At 37.1% G+C, this 18,737-nt stretch overlaps 3 protein-coding genes across 10 annotated transcripts in view; 1 reads left to right on the forward strand and 2 right to left on the reverse strand.

The window, feature by feature from the left end:
• The window catches only part of LOC117431501 (SH3 and PX domain-containing protein 2B-like), a 46,420-nt gene extending 45,053 nt beyond the window's left edge, over window positions 1-1,367 (reverse strand). Inside the window, exon 1 of one of the 2 annotated variants that reach the window (XM_058996259.1) lies at window positions 1,005-1,367. In XM_058996259.1, coding sequence (XP_058852242.1) covers window positions 1,005-1,076 — 72 coding nt within the window. In that variant the 5' untranslated portion in view covers window positions 1,077-1,367. The remainder of the gene's footprint in view (window positions 1-1,004) is intronic. The other variant, XM_058996260.1, reaches the window with a different exon arrangement.
• Window positions 1,368-3,507: 2,140 nt separating this feature from the next.
• LOC117431711 (F-box/LRR-repeat protein 3-like) lies at window positions 3,508-11,302 on the forward strand. 6 transcript variants are annotated; one of them, XM_058996265.1, is made up of 8 exons: window positions 3,508-3,886; window positions 4,310-4,426; window positions 5,020-5,179; window positions 5,768-5,864; window positions 6,338-6,714; window positions 7,110-7,232; window positions 7,424-7,595; window positions 8,039-11,302. In XM_058996265.1, the coding sequence occupies exons 5-8, from the start codon at window positions 6,442-6,444 to the stop codon at window positions 8,680-8,682; spliced, it is 1,212 nt and encodes a 403-aa protein (XP_058852248.1). In that variant the 5' UTR covers window positions 3,508-3,886; window positions 4,310-4,426; window positions 5,020-5,179; window positions 5,768-5,864; window positions 6,338-6,441; the 3' UTR covers window positions 8,683-11,302. The 6 variants fall into 6 exon arrangements, with proteins under 6 accessions (XP_058852248.1, XP_058852244.1, XP_058852247.1 ...); XM_058996261.1 differs by having other exon boundaries at window positions 6,439-6,714; XM_058996264.1 differs by having other exon boundaries at window positions 5,084-5,179; window positions 6,439-6,714.
• A 1,326-nt stretch (window positions 11,303-12,628) lies between these two features.
• Window positions 12,629-17,949, reverse strand: LOC117431056 (leukocyte cell-derived chemotaxin-2-like). Of its 2 annotated transcripts, XM_034051649.3 has the most exons (6): window positions 17,890-17,949; window positions 17,007-17,063; window positions 16,176-16,331; window positions 15,657-15,750; window positions 14,765-14,910; window positions 12,629-13,850 (listed from the first exon to the last, which is right to left on the reverse strand). In XM_034051649.3, the coding sequence occupies exons 2-6, from the start codon at window positions 17,047-17,049 to the stop codon at window positions 13,684-13,686; spliced, it is 606 nt and encodes a 201-aa protein (XP_033907540.3). In that variant the 5' UTR covers window positions 17,050-17,063; window positions 17,890-17,949; the 3' UTR covers window positions 12,629-13,683. The 2 variants fall into 2 exon arrangements, with proteins under 2 accessions (XP_033907540.3, XP_033907541.3); XM_034051650.3 differs by lacking the exon at window positions 16,176-16,331.
• Window positions 17,950-18,737: the final 788 nt, after the last annotated feature.

Genomic DNA, 18,737 nt, shown 5'->3' on the forward strand with positions numbered 1-18,737 from the left:
TTTAAACACCATGTTGTTCTATGTGAAATAGCCCAGCATTATAGACATACTATGTAATGTTTGACAATACTACAAGTACAGTGTACGCCAACGAGAAAGTTTTAGTTGGGTTTTTTTTTTTTGTTGTTGTTGTTTTTTTGAAACGTACGGGTAAATCTAAGCTTTAATTGTGAAATAAGCTTCATATCAGATTCATATATGCAACACCAATTAATGATATTGTAATGCTAAATGCAAGACCCAATTTAGCACAAAGTTCATGGAAATCCAAAACACACATTACTGTTTTAACATCACTCGGCAAGAAGTTAGAACCACTTGAACCGCACTTCGACTACTCGGTTTTGTTCGGTATTTTTCTGTCTTAAATGTGCCAGGTAGGCCTATCAAGCAATACGCACGCAAGAGGTAATTAGGTTATTTTTTTTCTTTGTTTATTTGTTTTTTGTTTTTTGTAACACTACCATCACATAAAAAATACAAATAACAATCGAACTCAGGAAACAAAACATCTGTTCACAAACGTTTTGTTTCCTGCGTGCACATGCGTCTTTACGAATAGGGAGTTTGCGCTTTAAGAATCCGGAATGAAAACACACACACAACCATAAAAAAAAAGCTGCTGTAGATCAGCCATGGAAAAAATAAAACATATTAAGATTCAAAACATTTCACAATTCAAAGTATCACAGCCTGATACTGCACATACGGTGGCTACACTCGCCACCTACTGGTTCACAAGACCGCAGTAGGAATGTCTATTGGGTACAATACAGGACACAGTAACTCATTTAAGCAAAGTTTGTTTTATAAACAATGCAACTGAAAATGTTCAATTTCTTACACAAGCCTTTGATTTTAATCCAATTACTTTCTTTGTGTTTTATACTAGTCTGTACCCGTGTTTACAGTTACACCTATGTTACCAATGAAGAGATTTTTAGAATTAAGTTTAAGAGGGGCCACACTGCATATTTTAGCAACAATACCGCTATTTTACGTACATAATGTTTATTGGGGTTCCTCCTCTTCTGCACATCTTGCACATGTACTTGTTGTATACTGCGTCGGGGCATGGTTGTGTAATTCCTCAGAGCTTCACAAAAAGTCGACTGTACAATCCCGGTTTTGCAAAGATCAGACCTGATTTCCAAAGATTCCACATCCAAACACTACCATCTGTGTGGGCCAGATATCGATCGGCTGCCCTGGATTTGACTACGGCTGTGTTGCTCTTGCACACATGCACCACAAAACAACATCTGCAACAAATACAATCTGATCTTTCGTTACTCCTTGCTCCAGTGCTGAAGCCCCGAGGATCAGCCTATCCCAGCTGGTGGTGGAGATTCGATATTACACCACCACGTGAAAGACCAGCCCTGCAAACACTTAAAGGGGACGCGCTTTGGAATTCTAACTGGCCTTGATCTGTCTTTTGCAACAAAATGTTTTCACTCTAGGAGAAAAGTGATGGTTGTCTAACTCTGGCTCTGTGCTGGCATTGTTCCACGTCACAACTTTCATAACAACCCTAATGAAAGTTTAACATGATATATTTGCATTTTCTTTTGCAATTTCCCCTTGGTTATACTATTCAGTTACCATGATTAACATGGCGTGCGTGTTTTTTAATATGCTCTTCCATACCCGTCTGTGCCAATGCTAAATCAGAATCTTCAGCAACTTGCAGCTTTTTTTCAGATTGGTATCCCACATGCCACACGTGTACTTTATCAGCAAACTACTTATCTCCAACTAACAGGGAATCGGCTCCCCACTGGAGGAATCTTGAATCTGTTCATTAACAGACAACAGTACCTTTAGATGAAAACTGACATTTTCATGCAGTTGGTTTATATTGAGACAGCAGCCTATTTTTGCAGTTCCACATTTCAAATAACTGCATGCAGCTTTTTGATCAAGACAGTTTATCCTCCCTCTAGTGGCTTATAGAGGGGAATGCATGTGTATAACCAATGTCTGTTTGGTCCAAACTACTCAAAGTATACACGCTTTGCTTTTATTTCCCAGTCACTGCTCCTGGTCCACAGAAACATACATGGGCATGCATCATAAAATTAAATTAAAACTAGTGTCATATTTGCATCACTAAAGTTTGTTTTTAGTTGATAGATCGTTATCTATACGTCTGCAAAACACCTAATTGGATGTTAAAATTCTGTTCAGAGTATGGTTAACCAATACAAAATAATTAAAATAAAAAAAATAAAATAAACTGTTTGTATTCCTTTTTTTAAATTTGTTCTGATTGTGTGTTTTATATCTGGATAACTAGCAACTAAATTCTCTGTGCTGGGTGGGATGGATTCGGCTGCTGAACTCTCAATAAATACAATCCCTTTGATTACATTGCTTACAGGTAACAGCACCTTCCTCAGGTATTAGGGTGAACAGTTGCACACAGTTAAACCCATAAAACCCGGTTCAGTGTCAGTGACATCAGTGAGTATGTCAAGCTGTGCCTATTGATGAAAGCACAGAGAAATACGTCAAAGTATGCACGAAAGCTAAAGCCAGTAGAGTGTTTTAGGGACGTCGTTTTCCAATGTGCTTAAGCGCTCATGAAGTGTGTGTGTGCGTAGGGAATTAAAGCATTAGACACGTGTACGTAGGTGGTACGAGGTATTTCCAAATAACATTTGCAGAAAACAACTTAAAGGCAATACACTATTGCACTATGCAGTAAAGCATGGTTATTAAATACAGACCTTTATAAAATAATCACGTTCCATTACAGATGTTTTGCACTGACTGTTGCCATAGCTATTTTGTAAGCGAATACAATATCTGCACATTTTGTTAAGGTGTAATTAACTGCCCCCAGCTCTTGCATTTGGCTATTGGAAGTTAAAATGAAAGTTATCGGAGCAACTCAACTCCATATCACGTTCTTAACAAAGGTGTACAAGTATAGTGCAGTAAACACTACATGATTGTTTAAACAGTAACATATTGCAGCTGGATGTCTTCTGCAGTATGATTTTATTGTACTGTACTACATACACGTAGCTGTTGCAGTGTCACAATACTTAGTAAATAGTACAGTATATGACACGTATATGTTTAGAATAGCCATTTCTTTATGTTGTTTTTTTTTTGTTTTGCATTTTAAATGTAGCATCAAGCAGGGTACATGTTGATGTATCTCTTATCACCGAAACATGAATCAACGTGTTTCTATTATTCATTGATTCTGAACAAAAACAAAAACATGTTTTAATTCCAACTGTTGTAACAAGCAACCATTTTGTTTCAATAATGTTACAGTCAGCACATTTTCTCCAGCTACAAATGTCTCCATTTTAAGAGCTTGAATCACCATAGCAACCAACCAGCAGAATCGTGCAACCTTTTTGGGCCTAAAGCCCCATGTCTCCGATGTAAGCGATTTCACTGACCAATAGCAGACATCAGAGTGGTTGAGGCCGCCTGTGTCTGGTAGATGTGGGTGCCAATCAAGCTTGCCCTGTCAAGTCTGTGTACACAGCGGCTGCCAATTATTGTGGTCTGAAAGAAGCTCGTCACAAGAATACACAATTACACTGTATTTATTGTGTGCGTGTGCATTCTATTAAAAACAAACTGAATTAGTGTAATAGATCGACTTATATATTTGCATTTTGGATTTGAAATTACTGTTTTCTTCTTGGTCTGGTTTGGCAAGGTTTTTTTTTTTTTTTGCTGTTGTTTTGTTTTGCTTTATTTAAACAGCATTGCCATTTTTCTAAGGTGTTAGATATTGAAGAAAGGCTGTGAAACTATAGACGGAAAGCAAAAAAAAAAAAAGAACACCCCACATGGCAGCTGTTCCTGTCTCATCAGTTCACTGTACCAGTTTTACTAACTGCGCAACGCCGTGTAGGTAAGATGTCAGGAGTGTATGGTGATTGTCTTGTGCTTATGTAACCTTAAAAGAAAAAACAACACGGGTTATATATTTTTAAAGTGTGCGTCATAATAAAGGTAAGCGTTGTGGAGCTTCTGTAGCTGAAACATAATAAACTACTATTTTATCAAAATCTCACAGTCCTAGAAAAAATATATAAATCAGCAGAATAAATATGTTACAGTGCTATTGGTGTGTGTGTGAGCAATTTCATAAATTACTACTTTTGAACGTGCATTCATTATTTTAACATCCATTAATAGGAGTCATGGTTTAAAATGTAATTGAAAAAAGTAAATAGATATGAATGTTCCTATTATGACAATACAATATGTCTTAAAATATTGTCTGTCAATAATGGCATACGTTCTTCGTTTTTTTTTTTTTTGTTCTTTTGAGTTAAATATCTCAGAGAGAATCCACTAGAATTCACAATGCACAAAGCATCTGCAAGAAGGTGCTTTACTTGTGTGATGTCATAACGATTGTGAAGGTGTGCAATACGGAGACGGCAAGGTCAGTACACCTGAGAAAACATGAGTGACATTTAGAAATACCCCATTAACATGCATTGACGTAAATATTGACACCAATTGTTGCTGAAATGAAAAATATCATTTTTTTTGTTTCTTTTTAGTTCTGTGTTCTTTTTTCTTTCTGAACACAAACACAACATGCGGAAGCTTTTAGTTAATACTTAATGGATTGTCTACAAGTAGAGTTAACATGCTGTGAAATACTTATTGGATTGTCTGCAAGTAGAGTTAACATGCTGTGTGTAACTGTCAGTAACATTTCATTGTCAGCTATCTTCTATTTTAAATTCACACACTATTGCTGTATATGAACACATATTATCAATCTGAATTTATAAAGCAGTGTGTGTGTGTGTGTGTGTTTTGTGTCTGTATGTGAGCTTGCTTCACGCAATGAAAGCATGCCTGCCACAGGATTCCCCTGGGTCCTAAACCCTGTCAAGTACAGACGCAGATTGCAGTAACCACAGCAGTACATCTGTTGCAGAATCAGTTAAACAAGGAACAGTCCATTTTTACATAAGTCCGCAACATGTGACAAGTGATCTAATTGATTTTGTCCAACCCCTACAGGTATGCAGTGTGACATGTGTTCTACATTCTGATACGTTTGTTTTCAACGTATCTGTTGAGCTAGGAAGAAAATTTGGAAGGAGACCCGGTGAATGCCCATGGCAGCTGCTACCTCAGACCATCCATCCAGTGTGAGCTAGAACTCAGAGCCGTTCTTTAGGTAAGAAGGACAATGTTTTAGCTATTTGCTGTCCTCATACGATCGCTAGGTCCATCAAGACGTATTCGTATTCATTAATTAAGCTGTGATCGTGTGCCACGTGTTTAGCATATTCTTTGTTTGCTAATCAAGTTAAATGAGATATTAAGAGATGCAAACATCTTTGATTTGAGTTTGTTCATTTTGATAGTAATTCATTTAGATGACTCGTAGTGTTTGCGTTCTTGTTACTCATTAACTACAAAACAAAAACATTGGTCATTTAGTTTGGGAGTGGCACCATTTTAAACAGGTAAAGTAGCATTTGAGGTAACCGTGTCATACTGTAAATGGGTGGCATCACTGACACACAGATTTGCTAATTATATCTCTTTACAGGCTGACAAAAGCTGATTCTAACATGTGTGGCTTAGAGTTTGCATAGTGTGGCATAGAGTGTATGCAGTCGCTGGTGTTGAGTCTTGAGAAAGCTTCTTTCCTGACTGGCTCCACCCTTATATATATAGTGGTATCATTATGAAATGTAGATTTAGTCACATCCCCATTGGAACCTATTGGCAGTAACTACACTTATCATTTTGCCAACAGTGTAGATCTCATTTCCGAGCCTATCACAGCAGAGTGCAGAAGAGATATACGCACACCTGGAATTGGAAGTACCCACGCACACATAACAACCTACATGGTATGCTAGATTATTTAAGATTTTGCTCAGTGTTGCAAATGAGTTACCATTTTTTTAAAGGTAAAATGAAAGTAGCTGTAAGAAAAAAAAAAAAGATTAGGTGTGTGTATGCCTTATTCAATTATTGTTCTGAGGATTTGTTAGACTGCAGTTAATATGCACACATGCCATTGCATTATTATCAACCTTGCCAGGGCTTACTGTAAGAACTATGAACACAGCACATAATGTGATTTTATTTAAGGTGGTAAAACATGTATGAAAATACATTTGTCAAACCTTCAGACTTAATTTCTCATTTGTATTATAGCTCCATTAAAATGGTTACAGCCCCCCTTTCATTGTGCTGGAAATCTTCTGGCTGTTCTTTTTGTCTTACTTAAATTTAGGATAGCTTTTAAACAAGCTAAAGATAAACTGCTGCATCTGGGTAGATCCTCACAAGCCACAGCAATGCTTGCGTTGATTTTCAGAATGAAGCGAGGCAGACTAAGCATCAATCCTGAGTCACGGTCTTTCTGTCTCGGAGAAAGGGAGCACGAAGTACAGATCTGGTTCTGCTTCTTTCTTTAAGAGCATGGCCTACAGGCAGAACTCCACTGAAGACTGGGGGAACCTGCCTCATCACGTGGTGCTGCAGGTTTTCCAGCACCTGTCCCTGGTGGACCGCGCCCGGGCCTCCTCTGTGTGCAGGAGGTGGAATGAAGTCTTCCACATCCCTGACCTCTGGAGGAGATTTGAATTTGAACTCAACCAGCCAGCCACTTCGTACCTGAAATCCACTCACCCTGAGCTGATCCAGCAGATTATAAAGAAACACGCTCAACACCTGCAGTACGTCAGCTTCAAGGTAAAGGATTCCCAGGGTGTTCCTTCATCTCTCTGGTTTAGGGAATGTTTACGAAGCCTCAAACCAATTAAAGCCCTTTGTGATGGTGGTCCACTATGAAAGGCGCTGTATAAAATAAGGATTGATTGATTGAGATTGATTGAAAATCATTTTACAAAATCAGTCATACTGTTTACACCTCGTTACTTCAGGTGTGTTGAGGGGGAGTGGGAGCTCAGGGAAAGACCACTGCACTGTATAGCCCTTGATAAAGGTGTCAACCTAGTTATACCAGCTTCTTAATACGTGATATTGAGCAAGTGACTGTATCTCTTACTAATATGTAGGTAAAAACTGAATAGAATCATGGTTTTATTCGAACATTGTTTAAAACATGTGTTTTTATTATGATTTAGGTGGATAGTTGCACAGAGTCTGCTGAGGCTGCCTGTGACATTCTTTCACAGTTGGTAAACTGTACAATCAAGACATTGGGGCTGATCTCAACAGCAAGGCCTAGCTTCATGAATGTTGCAAAAGTAAGAGCTAATAGCCTCTAGTCACACTTATTATTGGTAAACATTAGGTTCTGATTGTCTTAGCTATTTTAATTTTTTGTTGCTGTTACTTGAACTGTAAAGCATCTGTATACCATGAAGCTTTTCAGAACTCTTTAACATGCCTATTAAAATTAAAACCAGTCCAACTGACATCTCTTTTATTTCCCCAGTCCCATTTTGTCTCTGCTCTCACTGTGGTGTTTGTGAACTCGAAATCACTCTCGTCCATAAAGATTGATGACACTCCTGTAGATGACCCGTCTCTAAAAGTGCTTGTCGCTAACAACAGCGATACTCTTAAACTTCTCAAGATGAGCAGCTGCCCTCATGTTTCCCCTGCCGGTAAGTGAAAGCTAGTGTCCACTCTGATCTGAAGAAACCATTCACTGAAGCAGTCGCTGCATTTTATTTGTTGTTTGTTTATTATTCAGTTACCTTCCTTGAATTGAAGAAAGTACAGTCTAAAGCAGGGCTGTCAAACTCTTTTAGTTTGGCGGGCCTGACCCGATACCCTGGTGTAGCAGTGGCAGTCAGTAGCAGTCACTAATATTCTTTGTCTTTTATCTTTTGGTGGGTGTTAAATAAAAAATTGATCCCTATCTATTTATATTTTATGATTTGTTTTGCAATCTATTTTTACCTGTCTCCTATTGAATAAAAAATGATATTCTGCAGGTTGTATGACATTGCTCCGTATGTTTGACATCCCTGGTCTAACGTGTTGCTTATGCTGTCTTTAACATTTTGTTTTTAAACACAGCGTTTCTTGTTTTTTTTTTCCTCAGGGATTCTATGCGTGGCTGATCAGTGTCATGGTCTTCGGGAGCTTGCTTTGAATTATTACTTGCTGAGTGATGAGCTGCTCTTGGCCCTGTCCACTGAGAAGCATGTGCTCCTGGAACACCTGCGCATTGATGTTGTGAGTGAGAACCCTGGGCAGACCCAGTTCCACTCCATCAAGAAGAGCAGCTGGGACGCTCTGGTGCAACACTCCCCCAAGGTCAGCATCGTCATGTACTTCTTCCTGTGCGAGGAGGAGTTCGACCCCTTCTTCCGCGAGGAAACCCCCGTGACGCACCTCTATTTTGGGCGGGCTGTCAGCAAAGAGATGCTTGGTCGCATAGGACTGAACTGCCCCAGGTTGGTTGAGCTGGTAGTTTGCGCCAACGGCCTCCAGCCCTTGGACGATGAGCTCATCCGTATTGCTGACCGCTGCAAGAATCTAACAGCTATCGGCCTCGGGGAGTGCGAGGTGACTTGCAGTGGCTTCGTTGAGTTTGTGAAGAGGTGTGGTGGACGGCTCAGCCAGCTGTCCATAATGGAGGAGGTGCTAATTCCAGATAGCAAGTACAGCGTGGAGCAGATTCACTATGAGGTCTCGAAACACTTGGGAAGGATGTGGTTTCCAGACATGATGCCCACATGGTAGACTGTTCAGACTGTACATAACCACCCAACAGAGACGGTCTCCAATTGGACATTGCATTATTTGGAAGACACATAAACACATAAAAGACCTTTGATTCTTTCCACTTTTTCTGACAAAATTATTTTGGATTCATCAACCAAGACTTATTTTACTAGAAGCAAGACTTAGAATAAAGGAGGGAAACCCAACTGTTATTGAAATTGGGAGTTTACTTTTTAAAAGATTTGTATTTATGTTTTAGTGTAGTTTCCTTGTTAAACTTATATGTCAGATAGAGATTTACTCATAACCCATCACTTTTTTAGATGGGATAGTATATATATATATATATATATATATATATATATATATATATATATATATGTTTTGTTCCAACTCCTTAGAAATATAAAGAATGTCGGGCTCTTTACGTGTTTCATTTAGGATTGTTTGTCTCATTAAAAGGGCAAATGGTAGATAAAATATCAACTTGATTATAGCAAAGCTAAGGCCTGTTTTCTTGACGGTTTGACTTTTGTATGGTTGAAATGCTAAGTATTGAATTCATATGGTATTTAATAGGCATCTTTGCTACTTCTACTTATATGACTTGGAAGCCTGTTTGATAAAATGTTGTAATTCAGTAAAAATGTTGCATTATATAAATTAGTGCTTATATTGTAAAAAAAATACATGTTTTAAAAAGCTATGCTTTATTTCTTGCAGCTGGTGAAATATGCATATTTTGATAATCCACCTGCGAAAATATTTCTGGTGTATGGTTCGCTTTATATTATGTGTAAGTTAAAGTTGTGAGACAACACAAGATTTCCAAGGAAGTAGTTAAAGCATTAAGTTGCTGAAAGGACAGTCTGTCGCAGAAGATCAAAAGCACAGTAACTCTGTGATGGCTTGTCTCCTCAACTGATCAGCTTCATTTAGCATTCTTTAGCATTCTCAAGGACTGAACTGCTGTGCAAAATTGGAATAGTTTTAGTCATCCCTAAAAACTTAAGAAGCATGTCTATTCATGGATAGATGTAACGTTTTCTACGTTTTGCATCGGAAAGATAAACTTTGTTTTAATTGAGCTTTAAGACTAGTGCTTGTGCTGGTTCTTGTCTGTGAGTTACAGCAGATGTAATCCACTCACAGTCTCTCTGGGCTGAGCTTAGTTTAAATCTGTATTTAATAACACACATGTTTTGTGGGCCATAAATAGGAATGCAGTTGCTTCAGAAAACCTGTAAAAACAAGATTCTGATTCTGGTCCATTTAGAAAGGTGTTTCACACAGATTTATTCATGAATGTGTTTATTTTGGTAAGTGGGCGGTATTCTTTTTAGCACACAGCTCCACATATTAGTGGTTAAAGAAAAGGGCTTGTAACCAGGAGGTCCCCGGTTCAAATCCCACCTCAGCCACTGACTCATTGTGTGACCCTGAGCAAGTCACTTGACCTCCTTGTGCTCCGTCTTTCGGGTGAGACGTAATTGTAAGTGACTCTGCAGCTGATGCGTAGTTCACACACCCTAGTCTCTGTAAGTCGCCTTGGATAAAGGCGTCTGCTAAATAAACAAATAATAATAATAATAATAACAACATATGAAAACAACACTAAGATTTATACATCTGGTTCCTCCTTGAAGGAAGCCCCTTCTAAGACACTGTGCTGTGTCTGAATAGAGAGCTGAGTCACTTTTTGCTGCAGTACCAGAGCATTGTTGCAATGACCGAAAATTAACTTTTTCAATTTATTGTATTTGCAACCCTGCCCTGCCCTGTTTTCCCCAAATCTTTTATGTCAGGATCACCGAATCCTCTTTCCACATGCAAAAGTACATTACATTTCTTTAACTTGTTCATAAATGATGTGCCAAAGAACAAAGAACAAACTAACCGTCTCTCCATTGATATGTTAGACATGTACGAAATGTATTTCCTTTTTTTGGGGCTGTTTTTCAAAATCCTGTCAGCTATGTATTTTTTATTCCACTATGTGATGGGGCAAGGACATATACAAGTATCTTGGTCTCTAGTAGGAATCTGAACTTTAATGTGTTTAAATCACCACTTTATAAAGTTACTGTGCAGCTCAAGTACAGCTGCAGATCACACTTACATGTTCTTAATTATCAGGATACAAATACAAAAAATCCAAAAGTCAAATGCAGTTTTGAGATTTACTCCAAATGCAATACAATTTGATGATCATTTTGACTTATACAAACTTACTGGACTTATTATTTTAGAGACCAGGAGAAATATACCTAGGTTGCTTTTGGGTTAAATTACTGAAAACTGTTTCTGAAATGTCTGTTTGTTTGTTTTCTAAACGTCTTGTTAGACATTGTTTATCGGCTACTGCTTTTATGAATGTGGCAATGTCTTTGTAAAAAATAGAATTAAAAAATAAAGTTAATATTAAAGGTTTGAAACTGCAGGATTTTATTCCACATGAAAGCAAAATGCTGGGAATATATTGTTCAAGTGAAGTTATTGATTGCCACAGAAATTATTATTATTTTTTTTTTCCTGTTTTAAATTGTAACATTGTGTGATTGTATAGTTTGGCTCATTTTGATACCCGGTGTCTTCTATAAGCATAGCAGTGCATTGTATTAAACAGAAGTAAAGACAAGCAATGCTCCCTGGTTCTTTATTTGAATCTTGTTCACTTGGGATATTTACTGCTGAGATGAATATAGTTTGAAACACGTTTCTAATTTATAACAGTTAAGGGATCAATGTCTGGAAGGACAGAAAGTAAAGCGCAATCTTTCATCATCACCTCGCTTGCATTTTTATAGTTCTGTCACATGGTGTCAGCAGATACTACACTGCCTCCTGACAGCACTGCACACTGTCACACATCTATAACTGACCAATTATATTTTCTATTGGATTGCACACTTCATATTCATAATAAACATTCTTAAACCTTCTTTTTGGTAATAATTGCAATGTATTTGACAACATGTTTTGTAACCGTGATTAATTCTAGTACATGCGACATTTCATATTTTTCGGACAAGAGATTGCTCGATGTTTAATGTTGCAGACTTATGGTTCAAAGGAGTAGCTTGTTTTAGCAGCGTTCGCCATCTTGTGGTGAATTGCAGACATTGCAATTATTGCATATTATTTCTTTAAAGGAAAGCGCCATAATCCATACATGTTTGTTGATATTTTTGTTGAACTTTTTACCAGTTGATTTTTTAAGAATTTTAATTTAGATTTAGTAATCAAGTGAAAGGAAATAATTTACAAAATAAATCAAATGTTTTGTTGAATGCATTTTTTTCCCATCCAAGCATGTAGATGGCATTAACTAGTATAGTCTTCTTCCCCATAATTAACCAAATAAATTACGCATTAATTAACTGATAGATCAAATGTTAATATTCTTTAAAGTGTCAAATTAAGTTTAAAAGGGGGGCGTTATACTTGCAGTGTGAGTGTGTTCTACTATCTGAAACACTATAGCTACAATACAACAGATGTTATTCCATCTCGCTGATATGAATCTGTAGCAATTACTGTGGTGCAGAGTTACTATACCATCCTTTGGCTGCAGTGTTAAATATATGACCTACAGTTTTCCCTTTCATCATACTTTTAGCATTAAGAGCCAGTTCACCGTGGCCGCTGTCGGTTTTAACTCGGAATAACAAAGCGTGGTAACACCTGTTGACAATGATGTTATTCTTGAGCTTATCCACATGTATTCATCATATTTTAAAGCATGTATAATTCCTTCTAATTAAGATTAAACTACCGACCAAACTAGCTTTAAATCTGTACCATTTCTACCAACACAACACAATGCTGTTTTACACCAAGCTGTCATTTATGACGTGTAATTTTACAATTTGCATAGAGGTAATAATTTCACATTAAAACGCTTTTCCAATTACAAGCATAATTACGTTTTATTTTTAATTTTTATTTGAGCAATTTTCCAATTTTATTTTAAAACAAGGTACTTTTCTAAATACAGACTAACGCTCAGCCTCCATAATTACAGAGGCGGGCACTAGATTTAGGATTGATTTATAGTAATTGACATATCAAACTGTCAAAATCAGATAATAAAGTGTGAAATGTCAATGGGTTTTAAGATGCGACACTTGTATAATTTGCTGTATGTTAATTAAGGCAGCAGTAAAAGTTGTTAAGTCATTAATGAGCATTTCAGTTATTTAACCTGCAATGAAAATCGTGTTAATATTTACTTTAAAATGACTTAATGTATGCTGTATCATATGCTCTTCAATTTTGTTTTTATTTGCCTTTCGTGGATGCTAAAGTATTAAGGTTATTAGAACTAAACTTGACCCATGAATAATCACACATGTTAAAACTGTGTTTGTAATTCAGGGTAGCTGTGGTATAATCATAGACCTATGAATGGGAAACCTTTAAGACTTTCAATGATCTCCTGAGAGGCTGCATTGAGTGCCCTCTGCTGGTGAAAAAAACACAGTGCAGTCACTGAATTCATTGCACATGTGGTTGCAAAAACAACTACCCGTGGAAATACAGGGCAGTTACAAAAGATGCAAGCAAATGACAACATTTTACATTTTGTCATAAAGCATCTTGTTGCATTATAACTACACAATTACATATATAATTGCTGCGTAAAAAACATACCGTGTTCATGTTATTTGATTATTCATTTGTTTGTATACTGGCACCCTAAGAATGTTTTTATTTCATAGATGTTTATTCTTCCCATCATCTGCTGTTGAATAACCCTTTTTATTTGTAGCTTTAAAAATGCATAAATAGCTTTTTTTTTTTAAATGACACATTATACATTAACAAGCCTTTATTGATGTATAGCTTATTATGGCAGGTAATGACAATTTGCAGAAGATTTACAAAATGTTCACTTTAATCGTAGTAGAAGCATTTTGTTTTAAAGGTTCTGAAAGGCCATAGCAAACTAACATCTAGAAAGAGAATGAAGAACAGGTATAGAATGTGTTGTTCATTCACAATAACCGACAAGCCTGCTTAAATGTACGGAGTGGGGTCAGACTTGTCACACATTTGGAGATGAAGGTGAGAGGTCACACCCGAATATTGTTCCTGCATTGGGAGCAGATATCCCAGTTTGTCGCCTTTCGAGATTGGTCCGCTGTATTGGTAGGGGCGGATATAGAAGATCTTCACACAGTAAGCTTAAAATCAAAAGAAATGATATTAATCGAAGCACATTTTCATCACATCATTGTTACAGTGAATTGTCCAGCTGCTATCTGTGTTATAGCGGCATTGTTTTGTTGGCAATGTATACAACTCCTAAATAATGTGCTCGACACAATACTGAGGCAATGGTTGGGTTTCAGCTCAGAAGGAGAGTGATACTACTGAGAAATCATCTGACTCCTATGGAGCTTTTTTTCTTTTTAAGGTACAAAGATATTTCAATCCCAGTGAAGGTAAATCTCACATGATGTGAGAGAATGGAACTTGTGTCCTGTGCACCTGCCTGCATATGTAGGTAAACAGTTTGTGAATGCTTTTTTTCCCCCAGTGCTTACATTGATTGCATGACTAAATCATTAGGTTGTGCATGCGTAGAGAGAAGCAACAGGTTTACAGCTACAGCCCTAATGAAGATCATTAACAGCATATGTGTGTGTGCTGGTCCCCTCTGCTGAGAATATTACCACTTGGGTCACGATGGCTCTGGGAGTATGGACTCCATCCATTCTTAACTTGTGCAATGAGTTCCGTGCTCATTATTATTTGCAGGTTCAGCTAGTTAAAATGTGCACCAGCACAATATCTACTTCCATATATCTCTATCTACATATGTAGTACACTATAATATAGCGATTTGCTTGAGCTTCCGGTACAAGGTGTGGATTGTGGGGGTTTCACATTCCCAAGGATTTCAGATATTGCTACCAACAGCCAGTACTGTCCACTTCCAAGATTCAGGTCAGAGCAGAAACACAACACCAGTACAGTCCATTATAAAAGTTTACAGCATTAAGTTCCATTTAAGACAACCCACTTTTCTGTTTCTCTGATGAGACAGCTTCTTATAAATTCGGATAGCGTGATCCATTAAACAGTGGTTCAGTACCTGAGTTAGAGAGTTTAACACCATCGTCAATGGTGCTTGCGTCCCCATAGGGCTGGGCCTGTCCCCTCAGGGTCCCAGTGAAAGGTGCATACACGATGGAGTAATCGTCACACACCACGTCAATGCCTCTATGGATTCGACTGCCCCTAGGAATCAATGAGATTGGACTGTTGAAGCTCCACAAAGGATTCGGCCATAATACCAGTGGAACCAGCAGATAGAATAATATGTAAATCACTGTTTGGCATTATGAACTGTGTCTGCTATAACACACAAGATTACAGAGAATATGTCATCATCAAACAAATCAAACCATTTATGTTATGGAAAATAAAGGAATCAATGTTAACAAAACGAGCATGAAAGGTTCATTAAGGTTTCTGAAGTCAAGCAAGTTGATTCTTACTAGATGCATTACATTATTGTTGTGTTTTCTTTTAACAAAAAAACGGGTCCAATTTGTGCCCTGGGCTAAACAGTGGTAATAAAAAGAGGCCACTGTTTAGTATTATGCAAGCTAAGAGACTTTAGGCAATGTTCTAATTTAGACTGAGATACTCTACCCAAGCAGAGCTCCAGTAATGTGACTACATTTCTGTTGCTATCAGTAAGATTAATCATAAGGTCGTGCTATAAATAACAACGTGTCATTGGTGTTAGTGCGATTGTAGCTAATGATTTTTTTTTTCTCTTGATCAGTTCTCTATGAGTAATTGGCTATTACTTAAACGCCCAGGCCTCACTGGGAATAATCAACAAGCTGTTTAATTTCATTCTCCAGTGACTGCCAAGTTGCCTTCGACTTGGCCTGTTCATTGAATCACTCATATCCTCCAGGGTCTGGCACAATAGATTATTTCTGAAAGACATAAAACAATTAACAATACTGTACCTGTTAGCGTTGAATCCTCCACAGCCAAATTTATCGCAGCCTCTCACTCTATTGGAAACATGACCAGCGCACAGGCTGTCCCATGATCCTGAATCTGGAGGCAAGACAAGAATGAAACACCATTGAGGAGAAATACAGAGCAGCAGAGCCTACTGCTGTGAGAGTGCGATCCGGAGTGGAATGTTTAATGGATATGAACATGACTCACTTCTCTGAGTCTGTGTCTGTTTAAAATACATTCCATCCCAAACAATGAATGCATTTATCAAAAGTAAAACAGCGGCAATCATGTCTTAAGATTCTTCTTAATTAACGATTCCCTAATTGAGTCATTTTATTCAATTAGATACAACGAAAACAAGATAACTGTTAAAGTTGCTACAGAAAGGTCTAGGGTTGAATATAATGGACTGGATGAATGAATATTTACTGCAAACAAGTGGCTCATGTTCATGCAATCTGAACTGAGAGCACATGTTATAAAGTATAGGAAAGCACAGGGCGTTCTTTCAGACTCACCTTGTAAGCAGCATTGCCGTGCAGACGCCCCTCCACATTTACCCTGCAGATATCTTCCTGGACATATATATGTGGTACGTTGACATATGCCTCCTATTTTGGTACAGGCAGAATCACCTTTTCCCCTTTTCCCTTGTTTTTTTTCACTGGCATGACCTTCACATAAAAGCGTTTCGTAAACAACAAAAACAAGACAACGCTATACTATTGCATATAATGGAAGAGGCTGGACTTTGTGAAATGTGTGGTTGGCTAAAACACCACCACACGAAACCAGAGACCTGTCCATCATGCTAATAAAATATTGCTTCCTCAATATTCCCACGAGGAGTCATAAAACCACTTGCAACAAATGATTGTCACAGATTCAAAACATGACACTGCAGAGATATATTAAAACACTTGCCTGTGATCTCATTGGATAAAATGCACATTTTCTAAATCACTTTGCAGGGAAACTGATTAAAAACGTCAAAACCTTTACAAATCTAAAAGTTTAGATGTACACAATGTAAATGTTTGATTCAGCAAATACATAACAAGGATCTAAACAAAAACCCTGAAGCTCTATTACATTTTCAATATGACTAATTTTTCACGTTAACTTTATTTTTGAGGTCTAAACACCTTCGGTTTATCCCAGCTTGTTGCCATATCCCTAAACAACGAATCCTTGTGCTACTGTAGTTGCAAGTAAAGGCTTTGCTAGCTAGCTCTGTGAAGAAGCACCTAGCATACTGAAGCAACACAAACATGGACATGGAAAGCTTTACAAACCACAGAGGGAAAACTATTTCAGTGCTCTCAAAGTGGAGGAAACACTATACTCACCAAGTGTAAGCAGAACACAGATGAAAAGTATCTTTATCAACATCTCTATATGGTAACCTGCAATAGCATTCAATCGCAAAACAAATATTATTCACCCAGGACAGCCCAGTTATGATACCTGTTTATATTTGCAACATACAGCACTGGTCTGCTATACAATTGTACAGGTCTAACATATATGAAAGCTGAGCTACCTGCATTGTACATTTGTAATGCCCTTTTGCTTTAAACAAAATAGGGTCAGACTTCAAGTTGGCTCAGCTTTAATAGTGACTAATGTTTGATGGTAGAAAACATCTCACTGTGTTCCTTAATTTTCATAGCACTCCTTATAATTAAGCAGTTTAATTTTTCGTTTCGAATATGTATTTTATCAATTGGAAAAGTCAACGAACAAAAATACATAACAATTCAGTAGCCCTTTCTTCCATGTTGGTGCGCGTCTTTGAGAGCCCCTGTGCTTTTTATATGCTTTACTGTAACTGTGGGAAGCTTATTCAAGCAGTTATTGCCGCTCAAGTAAATTCCATAAAATATGCAATATTAAAAAAAAAACCCACAGCAATATGAATGTCAAAACACTCACAGCAGCTATTTATCAGATTCAATTACCACTGTGAAGGTAATAGTTTTTTTTTTATATATATATATATATATATATATATATATATATATTATTGATTTGCCATGCTTAAATCGTAAATAAATCTACTGAACAATACACACATTTTTTGTCTTGTTTTGAATATGCCTGAATATTTTTCCAATGAGAGAAATGCAAACCCGGCAAATATTAGTGACAAAAGACAAATGCAAGCAATATATTTACAGATTGATTGCCTGCAATATTCCACAGCGATTGATATATGAATTCATTTCTTACCAGTCTTTTCAATTGTGGCTTCACTCTGGGTGTTACAAAGGGACTGCTATTTAGAACCAGCAGAAAGCAAAGTTTAAAATGATTTGGTTATGCTTGCAGGATACTGGCCTGTGAGTCAACATTTCTGTTGGCAATAAAAACCACATATTTGGGCCAATTTGCATTAATTACTGATAATTTATATTTCTAAATAATTTCTAAATACCAGCATATTCTACTGGTTGTCAAATATTTATGAAATTATATATTATGTGAAGATGGGATGTAGCTTGAAAAAATACATAAAGAATAATGACCTTTTTATTTTTATTTATAGATCAGATTTAAAAGATTTGTATATTGCATTTCATTTTAAACACTAAATCAGGGGATCCAGAAAGCGTAAAAAAAACATTTCTGGTTTCATTTTTGAAATATCGGTGCCTACAAACTACAAAGCTTATTTTGCTGAATTAAGTTTTCAGTTCATGAAACCCATTTCTAGTGTTTTTAAAGAGGGTTTATCAGCCCCCCTCCATCCTCAAAAGCACTGCTTAATCTAAAAGACTATTTATAAACACTCCTTTAACATTATCAAATATATCTTCTGTTTATTTAATACTGTAATTGTGTACTTATGTGTTACAGCAATGTTATGTATGATTGCCTGATCATTTGCTTGTTTAATAATCAGGCCATTGTGAAGGTTAGGCACCCCCTTTCCAAACAGTGGTTGGGTTAGGGTTAGGGTTAGGTGAAGAGGTTCATTGGCAAACCTACTGTATGCTGCCACAATACACTCTCGATACTTCTAATTTGTATTGTTTTAGTCCCTACTTACTTACAAATTAGATGTGGAATGGACAGAG

Source organism: Acipenser ruthenus, chromosome 22 (assembly GCF_902713425.1).
Source record: "Acipenser ruthenus chromosome 22, fAciRut3.2 maternal haplotype, whole genome shotgun sequence".
Classification (NCBI taxonomy): Eukaryota; Metazoa; Chordata; class Actinopteri; order Acipenseriformes; family Acipenseridae; genus Acipenser; species Acipenser ruthenus.

What these genes read in the sequence shown, in the direction of transcription:
- LOC117431711 (XM_058996261.1), top strand. An exon ending in GCTTCATGAATGTTGCAAAA is followed by an intron (nt 7,233 to 7,423) that starts GTAAGAGCTAAT and finishes TTATTTCCCCAG; the next exon opens with TCCCATTTTGTCTCTGCTCT. An exon ending in CCCTCATGTTTCCCCTGCCG is followed by an intron (nt 7,596 to 8,038) that starts GTAAGTGAAAGC and finishes TTTTTTCCTCAG; the next exon opens with GGATTCTATGCGTGGCTGAT.
- LOC117431056 (XM_034051649.3), bottom strand. Translation starts at nt 17,049, where the DNA reads ATGTTGATAAAGATACTTTTCATCTGTGTTCTGCTTACACTTG. An exon ending in CTGTGTTCTGCTTACACTTG is followed by an intron (nt 16,332 to 17,006) that starts GTGAGTATAGTG and finishes TTTTATGTGAAG; the next exon opens with GTCATGCCAGTGAAAAAAAA. An exon ending in TGTTAAACTCTCTAACTCAG is followed by an intron (nt 13,851 to 14,764) that starts GTACTGAACCAC and finishes TTTGATTTTAAG; the next exon opens with CTTACTGTGTGAAGATCTTC.